The following is a 25,561-nucleotide window of genomic DNA, read 5'->3' as shown; positions in this document are numbered from 1 at the left end:
TTTACTTAATAATCACACCTTAATAATGGAATTTACGGCTGTCTGCTGTCTGCGCAGAGCTTCTGTGTCCGCTCTACGTCAATTGTTACTGGATTTGATCGACCCAACCCAATCTGTATCTACTTTTATCAAAAATATTAAATTACAAATAGTTCTATATGGTTCTATTAATGTTTACTTAATAAAAATTTTACAAGCAGATTAGAATTTTCATCATGTATAATATAAACGTTTGATGCATTTCAATGAAATACAAAGAATACCATACATAAGGCAAAAGTTTTCACTATTCGATTAAACAATGAACAAGGTATGATGTTCTCATTGAATATTTGACACCTACTCGCTAAAGACAAGGATGGGGCAGTCTGCGGTTATTAAAATTTGTGATTACCATATGTGTTGTATAATTTAGGATATTTCATTTATATTTTTTATTGCATGCCAGATTTTAAAAGTTCCCATGCAGAGTTTTATGTGTGCCAAAATTATAATTAAAAGTTAGGGTGTATATACTTAACACTTCCCAAGTATTTTCTCTCTTAATTAATTCATGTTGTAGTAGTGCACGTAAGTCACGAAATGTAAACATATAAATAGACTCAAATTTGTAATAGTCGGGGAGATTGTGTAGATTGTTCATTGCTAATAAACTCCATAAAACAAACCGAATCAGAGTGCAGATCAATTTTCTGGACGAACTCAGTAAATTCTGCGACAATATGCATTTGATCACAAATTTCAACATTCTCTATTATGCATCACGTATATTTAACCACTCGTTATTCGTTACACAACTTAAGTTACCTGAGATATTTCCATTATCAAAACAGTGTATGATAATCTCGTTTACTGGTGTGTTTTTGTTTCTTGTTCATTCATGCTTTCCTTCAAATACTAACACGACACTTGTCGAATATTGAATTAAAAACAAGTTCCGAATATTTCAAAATCTATACAAAATGATTTAGGGAATAGAGTGGAAGAAAATCCACGAGTGAAAGCAAAATTCCGTGGGAACTTCTAAAATAACGAGGTTTCTGTATTTAAAAAGTGCGCGTACAAAGATGGTTGATTGTGTACTGTAAACAGACAAATGACAAAACGTTTGCAGTTTTTGGCAAAAACGATAATCATATTGACGATCCTCTATAAACGTGCCGTAAATATGATACAAGATTTCCGGAAAACCACGCCAAACAAATCTGGAAAGAATTTGTATGTACACGACGATGAAATAACAACTCCAACACACACAACGCTTACTTGATTGTAGGGAGAACATACTCTGTCAATATCAAATTCAAAGTGAAAGAAAAGCAGCGCACCATATTATCTAGGGTCTCACTATGATAATCAAAAGGCATTTCCAAAACGTCTATCCTTCCTTTGTCTATGGATTCCTTATTCTTACAAGTTTGATGAAAGTACATCCAATGGCCAATGCTGGTGATTTGGGAAAAATGTGCAACTCGACTCAAACAAACCAGACAAATTGCACAAGGAATGAGACTGGTTCTCGTAATCAAAGTGATGTAAGTTTATAAACAAAAACTCTATTGTATGTAATTACAAAATCATTTTATTTGGTCTGATGAATTAATTTAAAGTCAATGAAATGTTTTGTTGACTGGAAAGAAATGCATTCAAAGAAATGAGGTAGGTGCAAAAAATCTCATATTAAAAAGTCAAAAGCCACAATAGTCTAACTGAAGCCATTGGGTAAAGTCATCTTATTGAATAATCTTATAATTCTTGTATTTATTATTTCCTTTATGCGATTTTTATGGCATTATCAGAAGTTGGTTTACGCCAAGCCTGAAACTGAATACGTTTAAAAGGAAAGATTTTTCTATCAAAAAACACGCGGAACTTTAGCGCTTTTATTTTAGATACAAACTTCTTCACAGTATAATGTGCAGTGATTTTAGAATTATTTGCAACATTTCCAATATTTATAAGAACACCATCAACTACAATAATTGTACCTCTCCATAATTTCTGTAAGTTATTTATTATCATATGCTCCATCTCGAAATCAAATAAACTAAAGTGTTCACAATATTTTAATACATGTCACACAAAAAGAGACTTAGAATAAAAATCATATCAAATCCTCGTGTCAAGCGCAGCAGAAATGATTTCCGTTTCACAATTACATTTGCGAATTCTTTGTTGCTGTCCAACTTCTGTAGAAGTCTCCACATTCCCCCTTTTGCTAGCATGTAATATGCAGCAAAGACTGCAGAAAATGGCAGTTCTGCGAGTTCGTATTTGAAATTTTTATAACTCATCCATAAAGCCTTGAGGTGTATCCGCTTCTGAAATACTTCCGTATTCTGTAATTCGTAACACTTGCTGAGTGCAAAACTTGCACACTTGCAGTGAAAAACTACGTCTAAAAGAAATGAAATAGACTGACAAGAGATAAAGCATTGAATTAATGCATTTCTAAAATTCTTGCAATTTTCTTCTCCACCATTGAGAAATATGACAGTTTACAATGCATTTAAAATTTTCATATGTTTCATTGAAGAACAAACCCAAGAACAGTAACTCGCTTCCTCAAGAAATATTAATAACAACAATGGTGATCTCCACAGTTGGTGTCCTTACAAATGGTATTCTTATTGTTGTTATTGTGAAGGATCCTTTAAACATGCTAAGACGAGGGCCGTGGATTACCATCTTAAGCTTATCTATAGCAGACATCACTGCATCTTTGTCTCAATTCATGATTGTTGGACTGGGTAGATTGTTCGAGGTCAAACCATCACAAGCTGTCATTTATTCTGTTCTTTTCTTTTGGATGTTTGGGGCTGCGGGCTCATTTTTTCACTTGACATCACTCACATGGCAAACTTACATAATTGCAAAGTATCCCATACGTAGCCGACAGATGTTGTCTACCAGAAAAATATACAAATTATGTGCGACTGTTTGGTTGATTGCCATTGGCATGGCATTTGCTGAAGTCACATCACTTTACATAAAAAAATTTGACCAGCTTATGTATATCTATATCACAGTATATGCTGTCTTGGAAATCGCTGTTTTACTTCAGATCATATTGAAGTGTTTCATTCTTAAGGTTGTATTGCAAAGTCGACAAGACACTAAAGTAAATGCTGAACAGCACAACACTAAACACCTTGAAATTGTAAAGACAATCATTGTGCTGAATGCCTTATTACTGGTAACTGCATTTCCTTTTTTTGTCGCCAAACAAGTGGAGTTTATTCAAAGGCTAGGGAAACTACAAAGTGAATTGGCTTGGCGCTTTTCGTATTACTATACGCCAGTGGCCATGGTGAATTTTAATGTCAATCCAATTGTGTATGCACTGAGGCTTCCAGATTATCGAAACAGTATGAAGGCGTTGTTTAGAAAAAGAATACTGTTTTTACTCCAACATCCCAGTCAACGACCTTTTCCTTCCGGTCCACCAATAAGACATTTGCGATTTAACTACATTCATCGTTCATAACTTTATGATTAATACATAAACTTTTTATTTTGGTATAGTATAGGTTATATTAGCATAGTTTTCAAGAGAAGATGAAAGACAAAGAAACTATCATGATTTGTAGCGAGATTTAAACTGACTAAAATTTACAGCCAACTTTTTGATTTTTCTTTTCATGAGAAAGATCAGGAGTGTAATACTTTTTTAACGGTACATATAATTAATCAAATAAACCTTGAACTTAGAGATGTTGCAGATTTGCTTAATGCTTCGATAAAAAATTTGAAAGAAAAAGCCAGTCTTGCTTGTTTGTTAAGTTTTTTAAAGCTTGTTGAAAAAATGACAACAAACTTACTTCATAAATCGGCTGCTACTTGGTGGTTGTATTGGAAAACAAATACTTCGGTATAAACAGAACTTCGTTCCATCGCTCAAAGAGTAAGTTGATCTGTTCAAAATAAAGAAAATGTGTACGCAGCTAACGTACCGTCGCAAGTGCACGGACAGCTTAAATAAAGAATCCTTTCATCACAGGCATATGAGCCAAAAGAAACAATAACGATGTACCATCAAAATGAAATTTGTATAGTTTTTATTCTACTTGCGTTATGATGAAAAGTTTGCTTACACAAAAAATTCTTGTGATGACCTAAAGCACAAACTTTCATTGTGTGCTGAAACAGGAAATTTTGCTATAGCATTTATTAGTACGTTATTCTTAAAATTGAACGAATTTATGTTTTGAAATATGACAAATCAAGATACCTACAACAAAGACTTTGCTAAGAATTCTCAATAACATGAGACCACCCTGGGCCCTAGTAAAGCCATAACTTTTTAATAACAACAAGACATTCTGTACACGAATAAAATTTATTTTGGTGAGTGAATCAGTTCACTGCAATATTGAAAAAACTAGACAACTGACCACATTATGAAATAGAACTGACAGGGTGAGACATCATTAGTCATTTATCAAGAATTTAATGATACATCAAAACGCATGGATGGATTTAGGACAAGGTTGCAGAGAAGTATGCACCACCACCCCCAGTCTTAGATAGACAAGATGAAAGTCAATTTCCCTGCAAAATACTAATATATCAAACAATTAATGGACACACTTAACAATCGGGCCTCTTCCACCCCCCTCCCCCCCACATACACTGACACACAGACAAACACAAACCATCATCTCTGATCATTTCGGTGAAGACGGCAAGATATTTCCTTTAATCACAATAAGAAATATGTTTGTATAACAGGAGGATGCCACTGCACTAAGAAGATTAGTACAATCAACACGTGCACAAATTCATCCACTTTAGTGGGAAAAGATTGAGAACTATTTTCACTTACCCAGGAGAAATCATTGATTTTAATCTGAGCCAAAAACATTGAATTCAAAACACCTGGAGCAATATTTTTACGGCCATATTTGAATTTTAAATTCAAGAATAAAATATCTTTTTCTCTTGTGCAAATGTGACTTGATTTCTTGCTGGGAATTTCGTTTTTAACGGAACAAAAAATTTTCGAAAATATTTTTGACATTAAGAAGCGACATAAATAATGTTTTGTGAACACGAGGCTCAAGAGTTAAGACTTAAGAGCATCGGCAAAATTCATCACGTAATTACAAAAACAAATACGCTAACAACTTCGTACTTACTCCTTAAAAAAACACCCCAGCTAATCTTTATAATCTTCTTGTGAATGCTGTCATGGAAAAGATCATTTCACACCGTACTCTCCACAAATTGGTCTTAAAATTCATAAATAACACAAACAATCTCATCTCAACCATTCTCAATTCTCAACTATGAACTTTGATAATACACTGGACACCAGTTCGTGGGCACAGATGCAATCAAAGTATCTAAGCACCGGCGTAAAGGCAAGTTAATAACAACTTACCACACAATAATCTGATTAGACATCATACGATCAGACTTTGTGCCTGCAAAGCCAGTGAAAGGTACTTCTCATAAAACCTCCAAATCAAAATACGCCTTGCGTGATAAATTAAATATTACATGATAATGATAATATGTCATCTTGCTATAATCGACATTTGACCGTCTCCATGACAAATTTGCAGAATGTTTAAATTATCTCCCTTGCAAAATCCCTAATCATCTTATTTGAGTGAAAGTAGTAATGGAAAATGGGAAAAAAGACTTATCTAATATACACACGAAGAACAAAATCATTAAACTTATTTTTGAAGAGTCATTCAGAAGAGTCATTCATGAAGAATTATTCAATAAAAGCTGCCATTGATCAAAATGACGGCATATGATGGAATCGAATTGCTAAAAGGACTAGGGTGAAGAATTGTGAAAACCCTCAATATTTAGCTATGGATGAATGGATTAGAGAGTAGTTAGCGATCGTATGAGTAGGTCTGTTAAGGATTCAAACTTTAAATTAGGAGTAAGTTATCGTATATAACGGTGGTGTGTATGCTAAATCATTGGAAACCATTCAAGAATAGCTTTAGAATCAGAGGTACGAGAGTCAGAAACAATGATTGTAATTACTTAACATTACTCACTATGTCTAACGATGGTAGATTAATTAAAATCATTTTGAAGAATATTAAAGAAATAGCAATATTCGTCTTGTGTACAAAGGTGTGGCTGTTTGTATTAGTTTCAGTGTTGATGACATTTTTATACAACTATATCTTATAGATTGATTACTGATATTTTACAACGTCTTTCTTATTAATTTCTCGTGTTTTGCGTCATTTACATGATAATTTGGCTTATCAGAAAAAGAAATTTCGTGGTATAATACATTTCATAAGTCAAAAGAAAGTTGTCAAACTCTGTTGGGGTGAAAACATACACTTTAAAAGATTATTGTTACTTTGCATAATTATTCAAAATGTGTTTTTAATATGTCAAAAGAAAAGTGTTTTTGTCATTGTGCGCCAAGACTCTTGAAAGAAGAACATCAGGTAAGAGAGTGATTACACAAAACATAAACTAATTTTAGTTAAAAGATTTGTAAACAGAGACAAAAGTTTTACCATTATGTATGTGCATGCAATTCTCTATACATTGCTTATAATTTTCACAAATCCTTAATTCTACTCAGTTACGGCAAACGTTGTCAATACATTTGCACAGACGGAAATTTCCTCTTGCAATTAATGCCGAATAAAATGTATTCTCAGTTGATTTATTTATACCTGTGTTTATAAATATTTTATTTATTATATAACATGTTATGTCAAAGAAAATCGTTGTTGAGAAAAAATCTCATTTTGTACACTACAAAATGATGTCCTAGTCAATATTACTATTAGCTACGAGCAAAAAAGCAAGCGATGTTTCGATTTTTTCTCAACTCACCTCGATGCGAGTGGCGGTTTGATACTATGCTACACAATGCATATCCAATTATATTTTCAAGATACTAGCTAAGCTGTTTTCCAAAAATTATTTGTTGATCATGTTGAAGAGTGATCAAGTGCGTACTTGGTTTGTTGATCGTTGCAAAATGTATCGGCAAGGACTTGTATTTGGTGTCAAATAATTAGAAACGTGAATGTGATGAATGTTTTTTAGTTCTATGGGATATCGAATTTTTGTTCAAACGTTTTATAGTCAAAATTGACATTAGCATTTTACCTCTTAACTGATGAAACTTTTCCTCATGCATCACAAGATTCTGATTTTGATGAAATTTTTGCATTAGTAATTTGAATGCTTTGCTTGCTGGTAAATGCATTTGATTTTACTGTGGTCATAATGTAGTTAAAAATGTTATATAGTTTTCAGCAAGGTTTGCGTCAGTTAACACTAAAAAATTAATGTTTCAAACGTTTTATTAAGGAATACTGCCTATAGTGACACTCTTTAACTTTCTGCGGAAAAGTTGTGAGGTTGTTCATTTTATCAATCATTTGTCGCACATGATTTACGTCCCGCAGGGTGAATCATGATTCCAAGAAGCTATTACGTCTACTTTTAATGTGCCCTCTCAGCATAATTAACATAATCAACATTAGTCTTGCGTACTTTAAGTAAGTGGATTTTTGTCTGCATTCATCGAGTAAACCATATTTTGTCTAATGCACAAATTTTTTAAAGTGAAAGATTTTTTAAGTGTATGCTTGTTGCTGTACAAACTGCGTCATGCATAAACATCCTTGGTAAATGAATCAAGTGCATTGAATTCTATTTCATCTTCCAAATCAATTATTTTGATTTAGAAACGTTCAAGGTCTTGCATGAATTACATTTCACGCTTCTAGTGTTGATTTCAAATCGCCTGCTCAAATAAACATATCCGACACGTGAAAAAGCAGCTGCACAGGCAAACTGATAAGATTGAATAATTTTTCATGGCATGTGAAAGTGGTGCTCATTTTGATGATGAAGTCATTTTGTAATGCACAGTAACATTCTCTGAATATTTGGCTCTGGTTTTGTTTTGTCCTAAGGAGTTTTCGACGTTGTTTTCATTATTTTTTTGGTATTGTCAGATTTCTTTAAAATCTGTCACTCATTTTCCTTAAAGTTAATGTGTGAATGTGTCTGGGTCACTGCGTAGGATGATTGATCTCATTCGCAGTAAAACATCTTATTACAGCTGTGCAAATTATTCTCGAATGAAACTCCCAGTTAAAGGGACCTTATCTACATTTAACGTGTCTTCGTCATATGCAAAATTCGACACACTGAACCAACTCCATCTTCAACAACAGCATTAGAAAGGCTTTGTTAATCACACCTTAATAATGGAACTTACGGCTGTCTGTAGAATATTGATTTGTCAACACATTTCAGCTTCTGTGTCCGCTCTACGTCAATTGTTACTGGATTTGAGCGACCCAATTCAATCTTTACCTACTTTTATCAAAAATATTAAATTACAAATAGTTCTATATGGTTCTATTAATATTTACTTAATAAAAATTTTCATCATGTATAATATAAACGTTAGATGGATGTCAATGAAATACAAAGAATACCATACATAAGGCAAAAGTTTTCACTATTCGATTAAACAATGAACAAGGTATGATGTTCTCATTGAATATTTGACACCTACTCGCTAAAGACAAGGATGGGGCAGTCTTTGCGGTTATTAAAATTTGTGATTACCATATGCATTTAATCACGAATTTCAACACTCTTTATTATGCATCACGTATATTTAACTACTCGTTTTGTGTTACACAACTTAAGTTACCTGAGATATTTCCATTATCAAAACAGTGTATGATAATCTTGTTTACTAATGTGTTTTGTTTCTTTTTATTCATGCTTTCCTTCAAATACTAACACGACACTTGTCGAATATTGAATTAAAACAAGTTCCGAATATTTCAAAATCTATACACAAAGATTTAGGGAATAGAGTGAAAAAAAATCCACGAGTGAAAGCAAAATTACATGGGAACTTCTAAAATAACGAGGTTCCTGTATTTAAAAAGTGCTCCTACAAGGATGTTGATTGTATTATAAACAGACAAATGACAGATGAGTCAAATATCTGTCACGAATGACAAATGTTGTTCAAAACTTCCGCGAACACTAGAAACTTTTGTCGATCACACTTGTCACGAATAACAAACGCAGTTCACCAGTGTGCGGCTTAACATTCTTCTATAAACATGCCGTAAATATGGTACAAGATTTCCGGAAACGCACGCCAATTAAATCTGTAAACAATATGTACGTGCAGGACGATGAAATAACAACTCCAACACACACAACGCTTACTTGATTGTAGGGAGAACATACTCTGTCAATATCAAATTCAAAGTGAAAGAAAAGCAGCGCACCATATTATCTAGGGTCTCACTATGATAATCAAAGGCATTTCAAAACGTCTATCCTTCCTTTGTCTATGGATTCCTTATTCTTACAAGTTTGATGAAAGTACATCCAATGGCCAATGCTGGTGATTTGGGGAAAATGTGCAACTCGACTCAAACAAACCAGACAAATTGCACAAGGAATGAGACTGGTTCTCGTAATCAAAGTGATGTAAGTTTATAAACAAAAACTCTATTGTATGTAATTACAAAAATCATTTTATTTGGTCTGATGAATTAATTTAAAGTCAATGAAATGTTTTGTTGACTGGAAAGAAATGCATTCAAAGAAATGAGGTAGGTGCAAAAAATCTCATATAAAAAAGTCAAAAGCCACAATAGTCTAACTGAAGCCATTGGGTAAAAGTCATCTTATTGAACAATCTTATAATTTTGTATTTATTATTTCCTTTATGCGATTTTTATGGCATTATCAGAAGTTGGTTTACCATGCCTCAAACTGAATACGTTTAAAAGGAAAGATTTTTCTATCAAAAACACGCGGAACTTTAGCGCTTTTATTTTAGATACAAACTTCTTCACAGTATAATGTGCAGTGATTTTAGAATTATTTGCAACATTTCCAATATTTATAAGACCACCATCAACTACAATAATTGTACCTCTCCATAATTTCTGTAAGTTATTTATTATCATATGCTCCATCTCGAAATCAAATAAACTAAAGTGTTCACAATATTTTAATACATGTCACACAAAAAGAGACTTAGAATAAAAATCATATCAAATCCTCGTGTCAAGCGCAGCAGAAATGATTTCCGTTTCACAATTACATTTGCGAATTCTTTGTTGCTGTCCAACTTCTGTAGAAAATCTCCACATTCCCCTTTGCTTGCACGTAATATGCAGCAAAGACTGCAGAAAATGGCAGTTCTGCGAGTTCGTATTTGAAATTTTATAACTCATCCACGAAGCCTTGAGGTGTATCCGCTTCTGAAATGCTTCCGTATTCTGTAATTCGTAACACTTGCTGAGTGCAAAACTTGCACACTTGCAGTGGAAAACTACGTCTAAAAGAAATGAAATAGACTGACAAGAGATAAAGCATTGAATTAATGCATTTCTAAAATTCTTGCAATTTTCTTCTCCACCATTGAGAAATATGACAGTTTACAATGCATTTAAAATTTTCATATGTTTTATTGAAGAACAAACCCAAGAACAGTATCTCGTTTCGTTATGAAACATTAATAACAACAATGGTGGTCTCCACAGTTGGTGTCCTAACAAATGGTCTTCTTATTGTTGTTATTGTGAGGGATCCTTTAAACAAACTAAGACGAGGACCGTGGATTACCATCTTAAGCTTATCTATAGCAGACATCACTGCATCTTTGTCCCAATTCATGATTGTTGGATTGGGTAGATTGTTCGAGGTCAAACCATCAGAAGCTGTCATTTATTCTGTCCTTTTCTTTTGGATGTTTGGGGCTGCGGGCTCATTTTTTCACTTGACATCACTCACATGGCAAACTTACATAATTGCAAAGTATCCCATACGTTGCCGACAGATGTTGTCTACAAGAAAAATATACAAATTATGTGCTACTGTTTGGTTGATTGCCATTTGCATGGCATTTGGTGAACTCACATCAATTTACACCAAGAAAAATGAACATCTTATGTACACCTATATCACACTATATGCTGTCTTGGAAATCGCTGTTTTACTTCAGATCATATTGAAGTGTTTCATACTTAAGGTTGTATTGCAAAGTCGACAAGACACTAAAGTAAATGCTGAACAGCACAACACTAAACACCTTGAAATTGTAAAGACAATCATTGTGCTGAATGTCTTATTACTGGTAACTGCATTTCCTTTTTTTGTCGCCAAACAAGTGGAGTTTATTCAAAGGCTAGGGAAACTACAAAGTGAATTGGCTTGGCGCTTTTCGTATTACTATAAGCCAGTGGCCATGGTGAATTTTGCTGTCAATCCAATTGTGTATGCACTGAGGCTTCCAGATTATCGAAACAGTATGAAGGCGTTGTTTAGAAAGAAGAATACTGTTTTTACTCCAACATCCAAGTCAACGACCTTTTCCTTCCGGCCCACCAATGAAACATTTGCGATGTAACTACATTCATCGTTCATAACTTTATGATTAATATATAAATTTTTTATTTGGGTATAGTATAGGTAATATTAGCATAGTTTTAAAGGGAAGATGAAAGAAAAAGAAACTATCAAGATTTGTAGCGAGATTTAAATCGACTAAAATTTAAAGCCAACTTTTTGACTTTTTTTTTCATGAGAAAGATAAGCAGTATAATACTTTTTTAACGGTACATATCATTAATCAAATAAACCTTGGACTTAGAGACGTTACAGATTTACTTAATGCTTCGATAAAAATTTGAAAGAAAAAATGAGTCTTGCTTGTTTGTTAAGTTTTCTAAGCAGTCTTGCTTGTTGAAAAAATGACAACAAACTTACTTCATAAATCGGCTGCTACTTGGTGGTTATATTGGAAAACAAAACTTCGGTATAAACAGAACTTCGTTCCATCGTTCAAAGATTAAGTTGATCTGTTCAAAATAAAGAAAATGTGTACGCAGCTAACGTACATTCGCAAGTGCACGGACAGCTTAAATATAGAATCCTTTCAACACAGGCATATGAGCCAAAAGAAACAATAACGATGAACCATAAAAATGAAATTTGCGTAGTTTTTATTCTACTTGCGTTATGATGAAAAGTTTGCTTACACAAAAAATTCTTGTGATGACCCAAAGCACAAACTTACATTGTGTGCTGAAACAGGAAATTTTGCTATAGCATTTATTAGTATGTTATTCTTAAAATTGAACGAATTTATGTTTTGAAATATGACAAATCAAGATACCTACAACAAAGACTTTGCTAAGAATTCTCAATAACATGAGACCACCCCGGGCCCTGGTAAAGCCATAACTCTTTAATACAACAAGACGTTCTGTACACAGATGAAATTTATTTTGGTGAGTGAATCAGTTCACTGCAATAATGAAGAAAGTAGAATTCAATACATAATGTGGAGTGACATTCGTTTCACTTTCTACATCAATATACAGCCAATTATTCATTTTCGTCTTTGTCAGTACTTCCTGTATACGTGACAAGTTTGTGTACATCATCATGATGCCCAGCCCAAGTTTTGAAGTAGTCGGACGTAGCCGTTAAGCCACTTCGGTGGTCAACATCAACCCAGAAGAATATTTGTTTTGTCTGTTTCAAAACACCAGATACATAAACACGATCTTAATTTACCATACCATACAAGACATTTTATTTTGCTATCAATTGAGTATTTGTGAGAAGAAGAGTTAAGAACGCATCACACGACGAACGCGAAAGTCGTTTTTTTATAACATCCAAACTTATTGTAAGAAGGCCAGCAGACGACAAAGAAGTTAGTCTTGGAGGTATATAATAATTATTATTTGTAATAGCAGGATTACGGCGTTTTACCAAACCTTGTCGTTCGTTTGAGCTGATAGTACGATTAATAAAACATTTCGACATGTGGTTTATCGAATCCCTTCAAACCAAATTTTAGTCATCGATTCATGTAATTACCAGACTTTGTACACTTCAAATTAGATTTTTGTATAAGTAAATTATATTACTTTTTTAGACAGGTGGAACCCGGCGTACATTTCCTTACATAAAATCAATTTCTAAGGTCACGCTATGGTACCTGTACAATATGTTTATAGATACGTTGTTTTATATGTTTGTTGAATATATATCCAGTGCCAGTGGTCAAAGCTAGCGACAATTCTATCAAAATGTGCAATTCGACTAAAATAGATCAAGTAAATTGTACAAGGAATTCCTCCGTTTCGCAAAATAATACAAAAGTATATATCAAATAAAAGTATTATAAGTCATGAAAATAAACTTTGTTGACTGCAAAGAGAAATGCATTCAAAGAAATACATACAAGCATGCGAGAAAAACGTACACTCGTTTTCTCTTTTGTATTACACAACAACGTTACATGCAGTGATTTTATCATGAAATTTGACATTTTGAGAATGAGCAAAATTATTATGTGCAGTTCATTTAATTAGCATTTTGTGGCTTCAAGGTAAGCTGTAAAGATAAACATTGCTATACATAGTTATTTGGCAAAATCAAATAATCTTATGATAAAACATGCATAAAATGATTTCACCAATATCTTCGAATACGAACGAAAAATATCAAAAAGATTCTCATATTGCTTACACAAACCAGACTTCTAAAAAATGCTGAAAGTCCAGTTTCAAATATCAATCTTTTCACAAAACTTTGAATGTTTGAAATCGCTCTCACTATTTATACGATTTTGAATAAAACGTATGCGTCATCAAAGTGATTCTTACAGGAAAAGATCTATCCACAATTGTAGATTTTTAATGTGTTATGTAAATCAATTTCTCTAGTTGCTTCAGTAGAGTGCCTTCACAGTAATGATCGAAGAAAATTCATCAAGCAACTAGTTCATGATTCTCAGTGTACGACTGCAAAAATTACCATTTATCTATGTGCAATTATGAATGTATATGAAAACATTTGACGTCTTTTCCTCTTTCTATATTTCATATGAAACCCATGAAGAGTTTTTCACTTGGCTATGAAACATTAATAACAAGGATGGTGGTCTCCACAATTGGTGTCCTAACAAATGGTCTTCTTGTTGTTGTTATTCTTGTAGATCCTTTAACATACTAAAATAAGGAAGGTGGATTACCATCTTATGCTTATCTATAGCTGATTTCACTGCATCTTTGTCTCAATTCATGATTGTTGGATTGGGTAGATTGTTCGAGGTCAAACCATCAGAAGCTGTCATTTATTCTGTCCTTTTCTTTTGGATGTTTGGGGCTGCGGGCTCATTTTTTCACTTGACATCACTCACATGGCAAACTTACATGATTGCAAAGTATCCCATACGTAGCCGACAGATGTTATCTACAGAAAAATATACATATTATGTGCGACTGTTTGGTTGATTGCCATTTGCATGGCATTTGGTGAACTCACATCAATTTACATCAAGAAAAATGAACAGCTTATGTACACCTATATCACGCTATTTGCTGTTTTGGAGATTGCTGTTTTCATCTTGGTTATTGGGAAGTGTTTAATACTTATAATAGTATGGCAAAATCGACAAAACACGACAGTAAATGCTAAACAGCACAATAGAAAACATCTGGAAATGGTAAAGACAACTATCTTGCTAAATATCCCTTTACTGGTAACTGCGTTTCCTTATTTTGTCGCTAAACAAGTGGAGTTTATTCAAAGGCTTGGAAAAATACAAAGTGAATTGGCTTGGCGCTTTTCTTACTACTACAACCAGTTGCCATGGTGAATTTCGCAGTCAATCCAATTGTGTATGCACTGAGGCTTCCGATTATCGAAACAGTCTGAAGGCGTTGTTTACAGCACAGCAATCGACAACCTCGTTCCATTCTGCTGATGAAACGATTGCTTTGTAGATAATATGCATTGATTAATATGCATTGATCATATATAACTTGATTACAAATATATATAATGATTATTTTTTTAATATAGGTAATAACATAAACTTTAGTGGAATTTGTAGTTATACTTTTGTGTAATTTTTAGTGTAATGTTTGTATTTGTAGCCAATTTTGCCTGCAACAAACTATTTTGATAACCACATCAAAACATAGTACAATATCGTATCTAATAATACGTTGTCCTCCTTGCTGCTTATTTACATCTTTACGAAGAAATTCTCTACATTGAATTTAGCGTGAGCAGAAGCTTTGTGTAACAGGTAAAACTTGGCAGCTTTGTTGCATCGAAAATTTCACAAGAAAAAGCAAGTTGCCCTTACAGACTTAACTTCTTTCAAAATGGCAGAACGTTTTTCATTGATAAAACAGCATGGTCAGCAATCAGCATGTATTTGAAAATTCAGGCAGAATCGTTTTTAATTATACTTTATAGTTTGCAAGAAAAAGTATGTTTAACAATCTATCGATATGTAGCATTTTATCTGCACTAGCAAAAAGAGGAAGGCAGAAATGAGCATAGTCTTAAAATTCACACATACACATTATACTTTCATACAATTATATTTGTCTAATTTTAGTGTTTGATAGAATAAGCTGATAATAAACGAACAATGAACAATACACTTTAATGAATACATTTATTTATTGTCCATAAAGATTTTTGAACGTCTTCTTGGACAAAATTTTGCGTCGGGATAATCACATCTTTTTTTCATATTATGACGCAGCTGACGTTTTTCCTTTTTGTTTTCCAGTTCAATTGGATTCTCCAAAGATTCGCCATTCAACCACAACCATTTTGGTTTTGCACAGCAGGAAGAAAAAAAACACAATATGAAGAAAAGAACAAGGCCATATTTCAACTCTTTCATACTTTACACAACAGCCCAAGAGAAGATTTACGTCCAATTCTTCAAGTTTCAAAGTAGATTTACTGCCAGTACATCATTCCTATGGCACAGCTATATTTATACCATCAAGCATCAAGTGTTTTTAAACACAGACATCAAGCTTCTTAACAGCTTGAGTTTACTAAATGGATTCGGGCTGTTCTTAGTTTGGATAATACCTTTCAAAGTCTTTAAGCAACAAGAGAACACTTGACAGACAAAAAAATGCCGAGAACCGAAAGCCTATTACTATATGTTGCTTAATTGGTTAAATGGGTATTCAGTGTTCTATGTTTTGCCAATAATTTCGCTATTGTTTGGTTCATTTTAGACACAGCTTGAGCATAGTTATATTTTGTATCGGTGTTCAACTGCATTGAAGCATTAAGTGCTTTTATAAACTGTAGTGACAACGTGTGTTAAGTACGTAGCGTTGCCAGATGGAATAGAATCTTCTAACTTTGCAAAACAGCATTCACAAAAAATTATTATCGTAGCTTCAAATATCATGCTTGATATTTGAAGCTACGATAATAATTTTCGTTAAAACACCACATATTAAAATATGTATTGCAAGCCTTTTTCGTCAACGTATATTTCTAAAACTGATTTATATGTTTGCTCTTGTTTAGGCTACATGAATACATGGCCACAATTTGTGGCGGTTTAAATTATATTTTATGCATGTATATTGGATGTGTTTTAATCCAATCACACAACCTGCTGACAAACGTACAACCCATATACCCCCCCCTCACCCCTATTCTTTTTATTGTCACTTACGCATGTCATATGAATGTTTTATGCAGTGCGGTGTTTGAAATTAAATGAGATATGATCTTCGCACTTTAGCTGGACGATCATATCTCAATTAACTACATGTCTCGACGCTGTGTCTTATCCTGTTTCAGAGTCAAGTAAACGTCGACCGAAACAAAACGAAAGCCCGGTCGCAATCCCAGAGTTCCATTCACTCCCAAACAGCTGACGACCCTGGAAAACAAGTTTGAAACAATGAAGTACTTGACAAGTGATGAAGTTCGTAGTTTGTGTTTGGAACTGACGTTACCGGAAAACAAAATCAAAATATGGTTTCAAAATCGACGAGCAAGAGAAAAGAAAAAGTTCACAAAGCAGCGATGAATATGTTGACGTAATGACAATTGACGGGAGAACAGTTAGCTATGTATGACGACACATGCACTGAAAATTAGTTATAGTTTTATAGAGGTCTATAGTTAGAAAATCAGTTATGCAATCATAGAGTTTGCATTGTAGTAATCTTGCACAGCGTACGTTCAACAGGACCTTTATTTATTGCTGTCAATATTCAATAATGAGCATAGAATTTCATCGATGACGTCATTCGAGCATTTCCGCTTACAAAGAGAAAACACTTTGAATGCAAAGTTTCATAATGAAACACATCGTAAAACCTCAGGTTGTAACATAGGATAAAAATAAAACATACTTTTACATTTCATCATGATATCAATGTCCATTTTTGTAATAAATATAAAAAATAAATAATGCATTTAAAGTTGAGTGACTTAAAATAAGGTTTACACTGCAGGTCGATTTAAAGACTGCAACAACAAAATCAAGGTTTATGATTGGTTCAAAGTATAGTGAAGTAAAAGATGCCATAGAAATGCCGAATCTCAACAATTAGAGTTTATCGCTGTTATCTAATTGACCCAATCGGAAAATCAGTTTATATAAGGTAAGTACTAATTTAAAAATGAACACATAAAAGAGAGATTAAAAAAATGAATGCAACAGAAAAACATAGCTACCACTTCGTAATAATGCAATACCTGGATTAAAATATTTTATGCGGTTTTACTCTATGCTATTCACTGACAATTACATACATAAATTTTATCGAAAAGCAAAGTTATCTAGACGGATGGTTGTATTGAAAAATACTAAATTTATAGTAGAAAAACATAAGAAACACACCATACAGAGAGTTAAGAGGTTCAACTACCTTCCCACCCTCTCTCGCAAGAGAAGTACTGGTACCACCACTACCACCTTTCATGCGAGAGAAGTACATGCACCACCACTTATCTCCTTCGCGAGAGAAGTACATGCACCACCAATATCCCCTTTCCAGAAAGAGAAATACAAGCACCACCACCAACCTCTCTACTGCAGGAGAAGTACAAGCACCACCATCAACCTCTCTAACGCAGGAGAAATACAAGCACCACCATCAACCTCTTTAACGCAGAAGAAGTACAAGCACCACCACCAACCCTCTCCCGGAGGAGAAGTACAAGCCCACCATCAACCTTTCTCCGCAGAGAAATACAAGCACCACCACCAACCCTTCTCCCGCAAGAGAAATACAAGCACCACCACCAACCCTTCTCCCGCAAGAGAAGTACAAGCACCACCACCAACCCTTCTCCCGCAAGAGAAGTACTGTCACCTCTCCACCCTCTCATGCGAAAGAGGTACCAGCAACAGTAGCAATGACGTGAAGAGTTGAGCTCCAGTTATCTAATGCTGTAATGACGTAATACAAATTTATGACATTTTTCCATACCCCTGTATCATTAGAAACTGTGCTTTAAACTTTAAGAACGAAGCTTTGAGCTTTTAAACGTCTTCACAGGGTTTCAACAATAAAAGAAATAAAAATGTCTTATTCTTTTACAAGTCACATATTTACACAATTCTCATCAATCCTAATGTATAGTTCTATAGACAAAAATATTTTCGTAAAGAATATATTATCAATGTACAACAAAACGATATATTATCAATATCCAATAACAAAAACAATTTTACACAATTCTCATCAATCCTAATGTATAGTTCTATAGACAAAAGTATTTTAGTAAAAAATATATTATCAATGTACAACAAAACGATATATTATCAATATCCAAAAAACAAAAACAATTTTACAAAACGACACAAACATAAACTCGACATCATAAACAGTTTCAGAAAAGTTGTCAAAGAACACCTGTCATTTCTGCATATCACTTAATAACAAAAAAATTTACGCGAAATAATAAACGCACTTTGTAATGATAATTAAAAATCTTTCATTTCTGACATAGCTTTTTGTGTAGCTAATATTAAAATCGGAACTGCTGAATAATTAAATTTTACTGATGAATTTACTCCAGTTTTCACCTGTTTTTACTTAAAACAAACTAGCTAACAACTTTATCATTATGAGCTGTATATTCTAAATCCACTAAACTTTGGTTTCATTTAAAATATAAAATATGAAATAAAATTTCTGTGCAGTAGTTATAAGGTTTATGGGTCTTCGAATACAATAATTCGCTATTGCGCAAAGGAATATTTCTCATTATCCTTAAAATGAAAGTTTGGGTGTAAAACATTACACCGGAGTATAGGGAGACATAGAACGAAAACGGGATTTTCTATTTTCAAAGTTTTACTTTTATTTACAAGAGTCCTACCCGTAGAATAAACTATAATGTCAAAGGATAGTACAAAGTTTTAAACAACTTCGCCTGTTTGACTTAATTTAAACCAGCCTTCGTTCCATGTTTAGACATTTTGATTTGTTGATAACTTTCAGTCTTTCACAGCTAACTCTTTCATGCACGGACAGCTTAAATATAGAATCCTTTCAAACAGGCATATGAGCAAAAGAAACAATAACGATGAACCATAAAATGAAATTTGCACAGTTTTCTTACTTATGTATGATGAAATTTGCTTCATTTTGTGATGAAGCACAAACTTACATTGTGTGCTGAAACAATTTGCTATAGCATTTATTAGCCCATTCTTAAAATTGAACTATGTTTTGAAAATGACAAACAAGTTACATTACAACAAAGACTTTGCTAAGAATTCTCAATAACATGAGATTAGGCCCTGTAAAGCCATAACTTTTAATAACAAGAAGACATTCCATACACGAATAAAATTTATGAGTGAACATCAAGAAATATCAAAACTAGACGACTGACCACATTATGAAATAGAACTGCCAGGGTGAGACATCATTAGTCATCTATCAAGAATCTAATGATACGTCAAAACGCAAGGATGGATTTAGGATAGGGTTGCAGAGAAATATGCACCACCACCCCCAGTCTTAGATACACAAGATGGAAGTCAATTTCCCTGCAAAATACTAATTTATCAAACAATTAATGGACACACTTAACAATCGGGCCTCCTCCCCCCCTCCCACATACATTAACACACAGACACACACAAACCATCATCTCTGATCATTTCAGTGAAGACGGAAGACATTTCCTTTAATCACAATAAGAAATATGTTTGTATAACAGGAGGATGCCACTGCAGTAAGAAGATTAGTACAATCAACACGTGCACAAATTCATCTACTTTAGTGGGAAAAGATCGAGAACTATTTTCACTTAACCAGAAGAAATCATTGATTTTATTCTGAGCCAAAAATATTGACAGACAAGGAAGAAAAGAGAGCTTCAATCTGAAACTTTTATCCCATCGTTAACTAATGACATTCAAAGTGAAAGATATGAAATTTTTGAAAGACGTAGCTGTTCAGAACAATAGCGACAGACTGACAGGTATTTCAGACAAAATGCACATCAGAACACACACACACGGTTATACATTTATACATAATAAAGTCTCCCTTGAGAGAGCTTTTTGCTCTGTATTTCATGTTATAAACCTTTATTATTTGAGCAAAACTAAAATACATTTTCAGAAAATACAAGCAGCATCAGAGTAACGTCCTCAAAACCAGTGGTTTGCCAATGTTTAAGTGGTTTGCCCGTGTTTAAGTGGTTTGCCCATGATTAAGTATTTTGCCCATGTTTAAGTGGTTTTCATGTTTTGCATTTTCGCTATTCATCTATGTCAATGGGGTTCAAGAAAAATTACTCAAACAATCAAGAAACTTAGTAAGGAATTGAACTCAGTGTATCAATAATAGCTATTATATCACTCTAACGACACGTTTTTGCTTATCACAAATTCTAGCCCAGATTACAATACGCTTAAGTACGAGTGCATATATAGAAAAACAAACAAAGGTGTTTTTGGCACGCGTTTTAATAAACTAAATGCTCCATGATCAAACAAATACACGTCACACAGACTGCCAAAAATTAACGTACTTGACGTCAAATTCATGCTATCTAAACAAGAAGTATATAGATGTTTTCAAGTTGAGTGCATGATCATTTTTTAAATATATACTATAGTATAATTTTAGAATTTTGATATACATTTGTATATATAGTATAAGAGAGACAGTAGTTTATCAGTCTGTTTGACTGTTGTCTGTTACCCTCTTGAAATAAAGTTTTTGTACATACTTAAACATATATACAAGGTTAAATTATAATATCCGTTGAACTCAAAACACCTGGAGCAATATTTTTACCGCCATATTTGAATTTTAAATTCAAGAATAAAATATCTTTTTCTCTTGTGCAAATGTGACTGGATTTCTTTCGGGGAATTGCGTTTTTAACGGAACAAAAAAGTTTTGAAAATATTTTTGACATTAAGAAGCGACATAAATAATGTTTTATCAACACGAGGCTCGAGAGTTAAGACTTAAGAGCATCGGCAAAATTCATCACATAATTACAAAAACAAAATACGCTAACAAATTCGTACTTACTCCTTAAAAAAAAACCCAGCTAATCTTTATAATCTTCTTGTGAATGCTGTCATGGAAAAGATCATTTCACACCGTACTCTCCACAAATTGGTCTTAAAATTCATAAATAAAACAAACAATCTCATCTCAACCATTCTCAATTCTCAACTATGAACTTTGATAATACACTGGACACCAGTTCGTGGGCACAGATGCAATCAAAGTATCTAAGCACCTGCATAAAGGCAAGTTAATAACAACTTACCACACAATAATCTGATCAGACATCATATGATCAGACTTTGTGCGTGCAAAGCCAGTGAAAAGTACTTCTCATAAAACCTAAAAATCAAAATTCGCTTTGTGTGATAAATTAAATATTACATGATATGTCATCTTTCTATAATCGACATTTGACTGTCTCCATGACAAATATGCATAATGTTTGAATTGTCTCCCGTGCAAAATCTCTAATCATCTTATTTGAGTGAAAGTAGTAATGAAAAATGGGAAAAAAGACTTATCTAATATACAAACGAAGAGCAAAATCATTAAACTTATTTTTGAAGAGTTATTCAGAAGAGTCATTCATGAAGACTTATTCAGTAAAAGCTGCCATTGATCAAAATGACGGCATAAGATGCAAAAGAATTGCTAAAAGGACTAGGGAGAAGAATTGTGAAAACCCTCAATATTTAGCTCGGGATGAATGGATTAGAGGGTAGTTAGCGATAGTGTGAGTTGGTCTGTTAAGGACTCAAACTTTAAATTAGGAGTAAGTTATCGTATATGACGGTGGTGTGTATGCAAAATCATTGGTAACCATTCAAGAATAGCCTTTGAATCAGAGGTACGAGAGTCAGAAACACTGATTGTAATTACTTAACATTACTCACTATGTCTAACGATGGTAGATTAATTAAAATCATTTTAAAGAATTGAATATTAAAGAAATAGCAATATTCGTCCTGTGTACAAAGGTGTGGCTGTTTGTATTAGTTTCAGTGTTGATGACATTTTATACAACAATATCTTATACATTGATTACTGATATTTTTCAACGTCTTTCTTCTATTCTGTCCTTTTCTTTTGGATGTTTGGGGCTGCGGGATAAATTTTTTCACTTGACATCACTCACATGGCAAACTTACATGATTGCAAAGTATCCCAAATACAAACAACAAATGTTATCTACGAAGAAAATTTACATATTATGCGCCACAGTTTGGTTGATTGCCATTTGCATGGCATTTGCTGAACTCACATCAATTTACAGCAAGAAAAATGAGCAGCTTATGTACATCTATATCACAGTATATTCTGTCTTGGAAATCGCTGTTTTACTTCAGATCATATTGAAGTGTTTCATACTTAAGGTTGTATTGCAAAGTCGACAAGACACTAAAGTAAATGCTAAACAGTACAACACTAAACACCTTGAAATTGTAAAGGCAATCATTGTGTTGAATGTCTTATTACTGGTAACTGCATTTCCTTATTTTGTCGCCAAACAAGTGGAGTTTATTCAAAGGCTTGGAAAAATACAAGGTGAATTGGCTTGGCGCTTTTCATATTACTATAAGTCAGTGGCCATGGTGAATTTTGCTGTCAATCCAATTGTGTATGCACTGAGGCTTCCAGGTTATCGAAACAGTATGACGGCGTTGTTTAAAAAGACCAGAATTGTTTCCATTCAAAAACCAGGGCATTCAATCTTTTCATTTCGTACTAGTGCTAGTAAACCTGTATGATAGATAATATGTTCTAAACTCAATTTGTTGAAAAATGTAAGAATAGTGCTAATAGTTTTTATTGGAAGAATAAATTCCAAAGTGACAAACAACTGTGTAGTCAAAAAAATTATAACGATTACTACTACAATACTCATCACTTTTTTTGATTCTACGTAACTTCAAAAGTGAGAGCAATAATTGTGAATACTTTAATGAGACCATAAATTAAGTAAAGCACGTACATCAGGTACCTGGAAGTATAGCAGCTTTGCTGAGATGAAAACCTTGAAAAAAAGAGGAAAGATTTATTATTTTCATCTTGGTATATTTGAAATGCCAGCAAAAAGTACGTATAGGAATTTGGGGGAGGGAGTAAGGCCAATATAAGCCTCTTGAGAGCTGAAATTAAATGTTTCTTTGCACTATAATAACAATGCTACTCAAATTTCCCCCTTCTTCTGGAGAATATTGCAACAAAAAACGTGGGGCCAATTATCGTTTCCACCCGTTTACAGGAAATGAATATTTAAAATCACTCACGTATGTGGGATATACATGTGAATCATAGATATAATAGGACTATATCTATGATGAGAATCTACCACATAAGGCCAATATAAGCCTCTTGAGAGCTGAAATTAAATGTTTCTTTGCACTATAATAACAATGCTACACAAACTTCCCCTTTCTTCTGGACAATATTGCAACAATAAAGGTGGGGCAATTATCGTTTCAACCCGTTTACAGGAAATGAATTTTTAAAATCACTCACGTATGTGGGATGTACGTGTGAATCCACCACATGCATGTGGACGTCACGAGGCCAATTTAAAAAATGCGGAATCAAAAATATCGAGATACGTGTTGACGTGTCATAAACATTATACCGACTGTATGAATACAAGTGATCAAATTGTATTAAACCATTCAGTCAATGCCAGTCATCCCAGAGACAAGAAATTAGAACAGTTGATTAAACTGTCTGAGATCTCACTATGGTACTCTCACGATATTTCCAAAACGTCTATCCTTCCTTTATTTACGGATTCCTTATTCTTACAAGTTTGATCTCAGTATATCCAGTGACCAATACTGGTGATTTTTTGGAAACGCGTAATTCGACTCAACCAAATCATATAAATAACTCCAGGAATTCATCTGGTTTACGCAATCAAAGTGCTGTAAGTATATAATCTACTGCAATTATTTTTTTCTACGAATCTTATCACTATCTCATAGTACAAATGTTAAACATGTATAGATACAATTAAGAACTAGGAGATGTTCAAACTAGTTCATAATTCTCAGTGTACGACTTTAAAACTTGCCATTTATCTTTGGGCAATTATGAACGTATATGAAAACCTTTGACGTCTTTTTCTCTTTCTATATTTCATATGAAACTGAAGAAAAGTTTCTCACTTCCTCAAGAACCATTAATAACAACGATGGTGGTCAACACAATTGGTGTCCTAACAAATGGTCTTCTTATTGTTGTTATTGTGAAGGATCCTTTAAACAAACTAAGACGAGGACCGTGGATTACTATCTTAAGCTTATCTATAGCTGATTTCACTGCATCTTTGTCTCAATTCATGATTGTTGGACTGGGTAGATTGTTCGAGGTCAAACCATCAGAAGCTGTCATTTATTCTGTCCTTTTCTTTTGGATGTTTGGGGCTGCGGGCTCATTTTTTCACTTGACATCACTCACATGGCAAACTTACATGATTGCAAAGTATCCCATACGTAGCCGACAGATGTTGTCTACCAGAAAAATATACATATTATGCGTGACTGTTTGGTTTATTGCCATTGGCATGGCATTTGCTGACGGCATACCATTTTTTGCCTTGAAATTTGACCACGTTAGGTATACTTATATCACAGTATTAGCTCTCTTGGTAATCGCTCTTTTACTTCCTATCATATTGAGGTGTTTCATACTTAAGGTTGTATTGCAAAGTCGACAAGACACTAATGTAAATGCTACACAGTACAACACTAAACACTTTGAAATTGTAAAGGCAATCATTGTGCTGAATGTCTTATTACTGGTAACTGCATTTCCTTATTTTATCGCCAAAACAGTGGCGTTTATTCAATGGCTTGGAAAAATACAAGGTGAATTGGCTTGGCGTTTTTTATACTACTACGAACCAGTTGCCATGGTGAATTTCGCTGTCAATCCAATTGTTTATGCACTGAGGCTTTCAGATTATCGAAATAGTATGAAGGCGTTGTTTAAAAAGACTAGAACTGTTTCCATTTAAAAACCAGGGCATTCATTCTTTTCACTTCGTACTAGTGCTAGTAAACCAGTATGATAGATAATATGTTCTAAACTCAATTTGATTAAAAATGTATGAATAGTGCTAATAGTTTTTATTGGAAGAATAAATTCCAAAGTGACAAACAACTGTGTGGTCAAAAAAAATTATAACGATTATTACTACAATACTCATCACTTTTTTGATTCTACGT

The 25,561-nt window shown here is 33.6% G+C and overlaps 2 protein-coding genes and 3 long non-coding RNA genes across 6 annotated transcripts in view; 4 read left to right on the top strand and 1 right to left on the bottom strand.

Annotated features, from left to right (window-relative positions):
• The window catches only part of LOC124453056 (cannabinoid receptor 1-like), a 55,252-nt gene extending 51,540 nt beyond the window's left edge, over window positions 1-3,712 (top strand). Inside the window, exons 2-3 of the mRNA XM_047003756.1 lie at window positions 1,277-1,535; window positions 2,537-3,712. Of these exons, the coding sequence (XP_046859712.1) occupies window positions 1,350-1,535; window positions 2,537-3,487 (1,137 nt within the window). The 5' untranslated portion in view covers window positions 1,277-1,349 and the 3' untranslated portion in view covers window positions 3,488-3,712. The remainder of the gene's footprint in view (window positions 1-1,276; window positions 1,536-2,536) is intronic.
• Window positions 3,713-9,315: 5,603 nt separating this feature from the next.
• On the top strand, window positions 9,316-23,121 carry LOC124453076 (cannabinoid receptor 1-like). Its single transcript, XM_047003828.1, has 3 exons — window positions 9,316-9,474; window positions 10,472-10,801; window positions 22,496-23,121. The coding sequence occupies exons 1-3, from the start codon at window positions 9,361-9,363 to the stop codon at window positions 23,093-23,095; spliced, it is 1,044 nt and encodes a 347-aa protein (XP_046859784.1). The 5' UTR covers window positions 9,316-9,360; the 3' UTR covers window positions 23,096-23,121.
• On the top strand, window positions 12,474-13,272 carry LOC124453504. Its single transcript, XR_006951093.1, has 2 exons — window positions 12,474-12,731; window positions 12,944-13,272. It is a non-coding gene; the product is annotated as an uncharacterized LOC124453504 (long non-coding RNA).
• LOC124453516 lies at window positions 14,277-16,224 on the top strand. Of its 2 annotated transcripts, none has more exons than XR_006951108.1 (2): window positions 14,277-14,518; window positions 15,602-16,224. It is a non-coding gene; the product is annotated as an uncharacterized LOC124453516 (long non-coding RNA). The 2 variants fall into 2 exon arrangements; XR_006951107.1 differs by lacking the exon at window positions 14,277-14,518 and adding an exon at window positions 14,746-15,106.
• Window positions 23,122-24,741: 1,620 nt separating the features above from the next.
• Window positions 24,742-25,321, bottom strand: LOC124453523. The gene is made up of 2 exons (XR_006951115.1): window positions 25,238-25,321; window positions 24,742-24,844 (listed from the first exon to the last, which is right to left on the bottom strand). It is a non-coding gene; the product is annotated as an uncharacterized LOC124453523 (long non-coding RNA).
• Window positions 25,322-25,561: the final 240 nt, after the last annotated feature.

Source organism: Xenia sp. Carnegie-2017, unplaced genomic scaffold (genome assembly GCF_021976095.1).
Source record: "Xenia sp. Carnegie-2017 unplaced genomic scaffold, XeniaSp_v1 HiC_scaffold_25, whole genome shotgun sequence".
Taxonomy (NCBI): domain Eukaryota; kingdom Metazoa; phylum Cnidaria; class Anthozoa; order Malacalcyonacea; family Xeniidae; genus Xenia; species Xenia sp. Carnegie-2017.
Note: the sequence above shows the minus strand (reverse complement) of the source record. Positions and strands in the feature narration are given on the sequence as shown.

Coding starts and splice junctions, on each gene's coding strand:
- LOC124453076 (XM_047003828.1), top strand. CDS start 9,361: ATGAAAGTACATCCAATGGCCAATGCTGGTGATTTGGGGAAAATGTGC. Junction 9,475..10,471: donor GTTCTCGTAATCAAAGTGAT/GTAAGTTTATAA, acceptor GTTTTATTGAAG/AACAAACCCAAGAACAGTAT. Junction 10,802..22,495: donor CACTCACATGGCAAACTTAC/ATAATTGCAAAG, acceptor TGGCAAACTTAC/ATGATTGCAAAGTATCCCAA.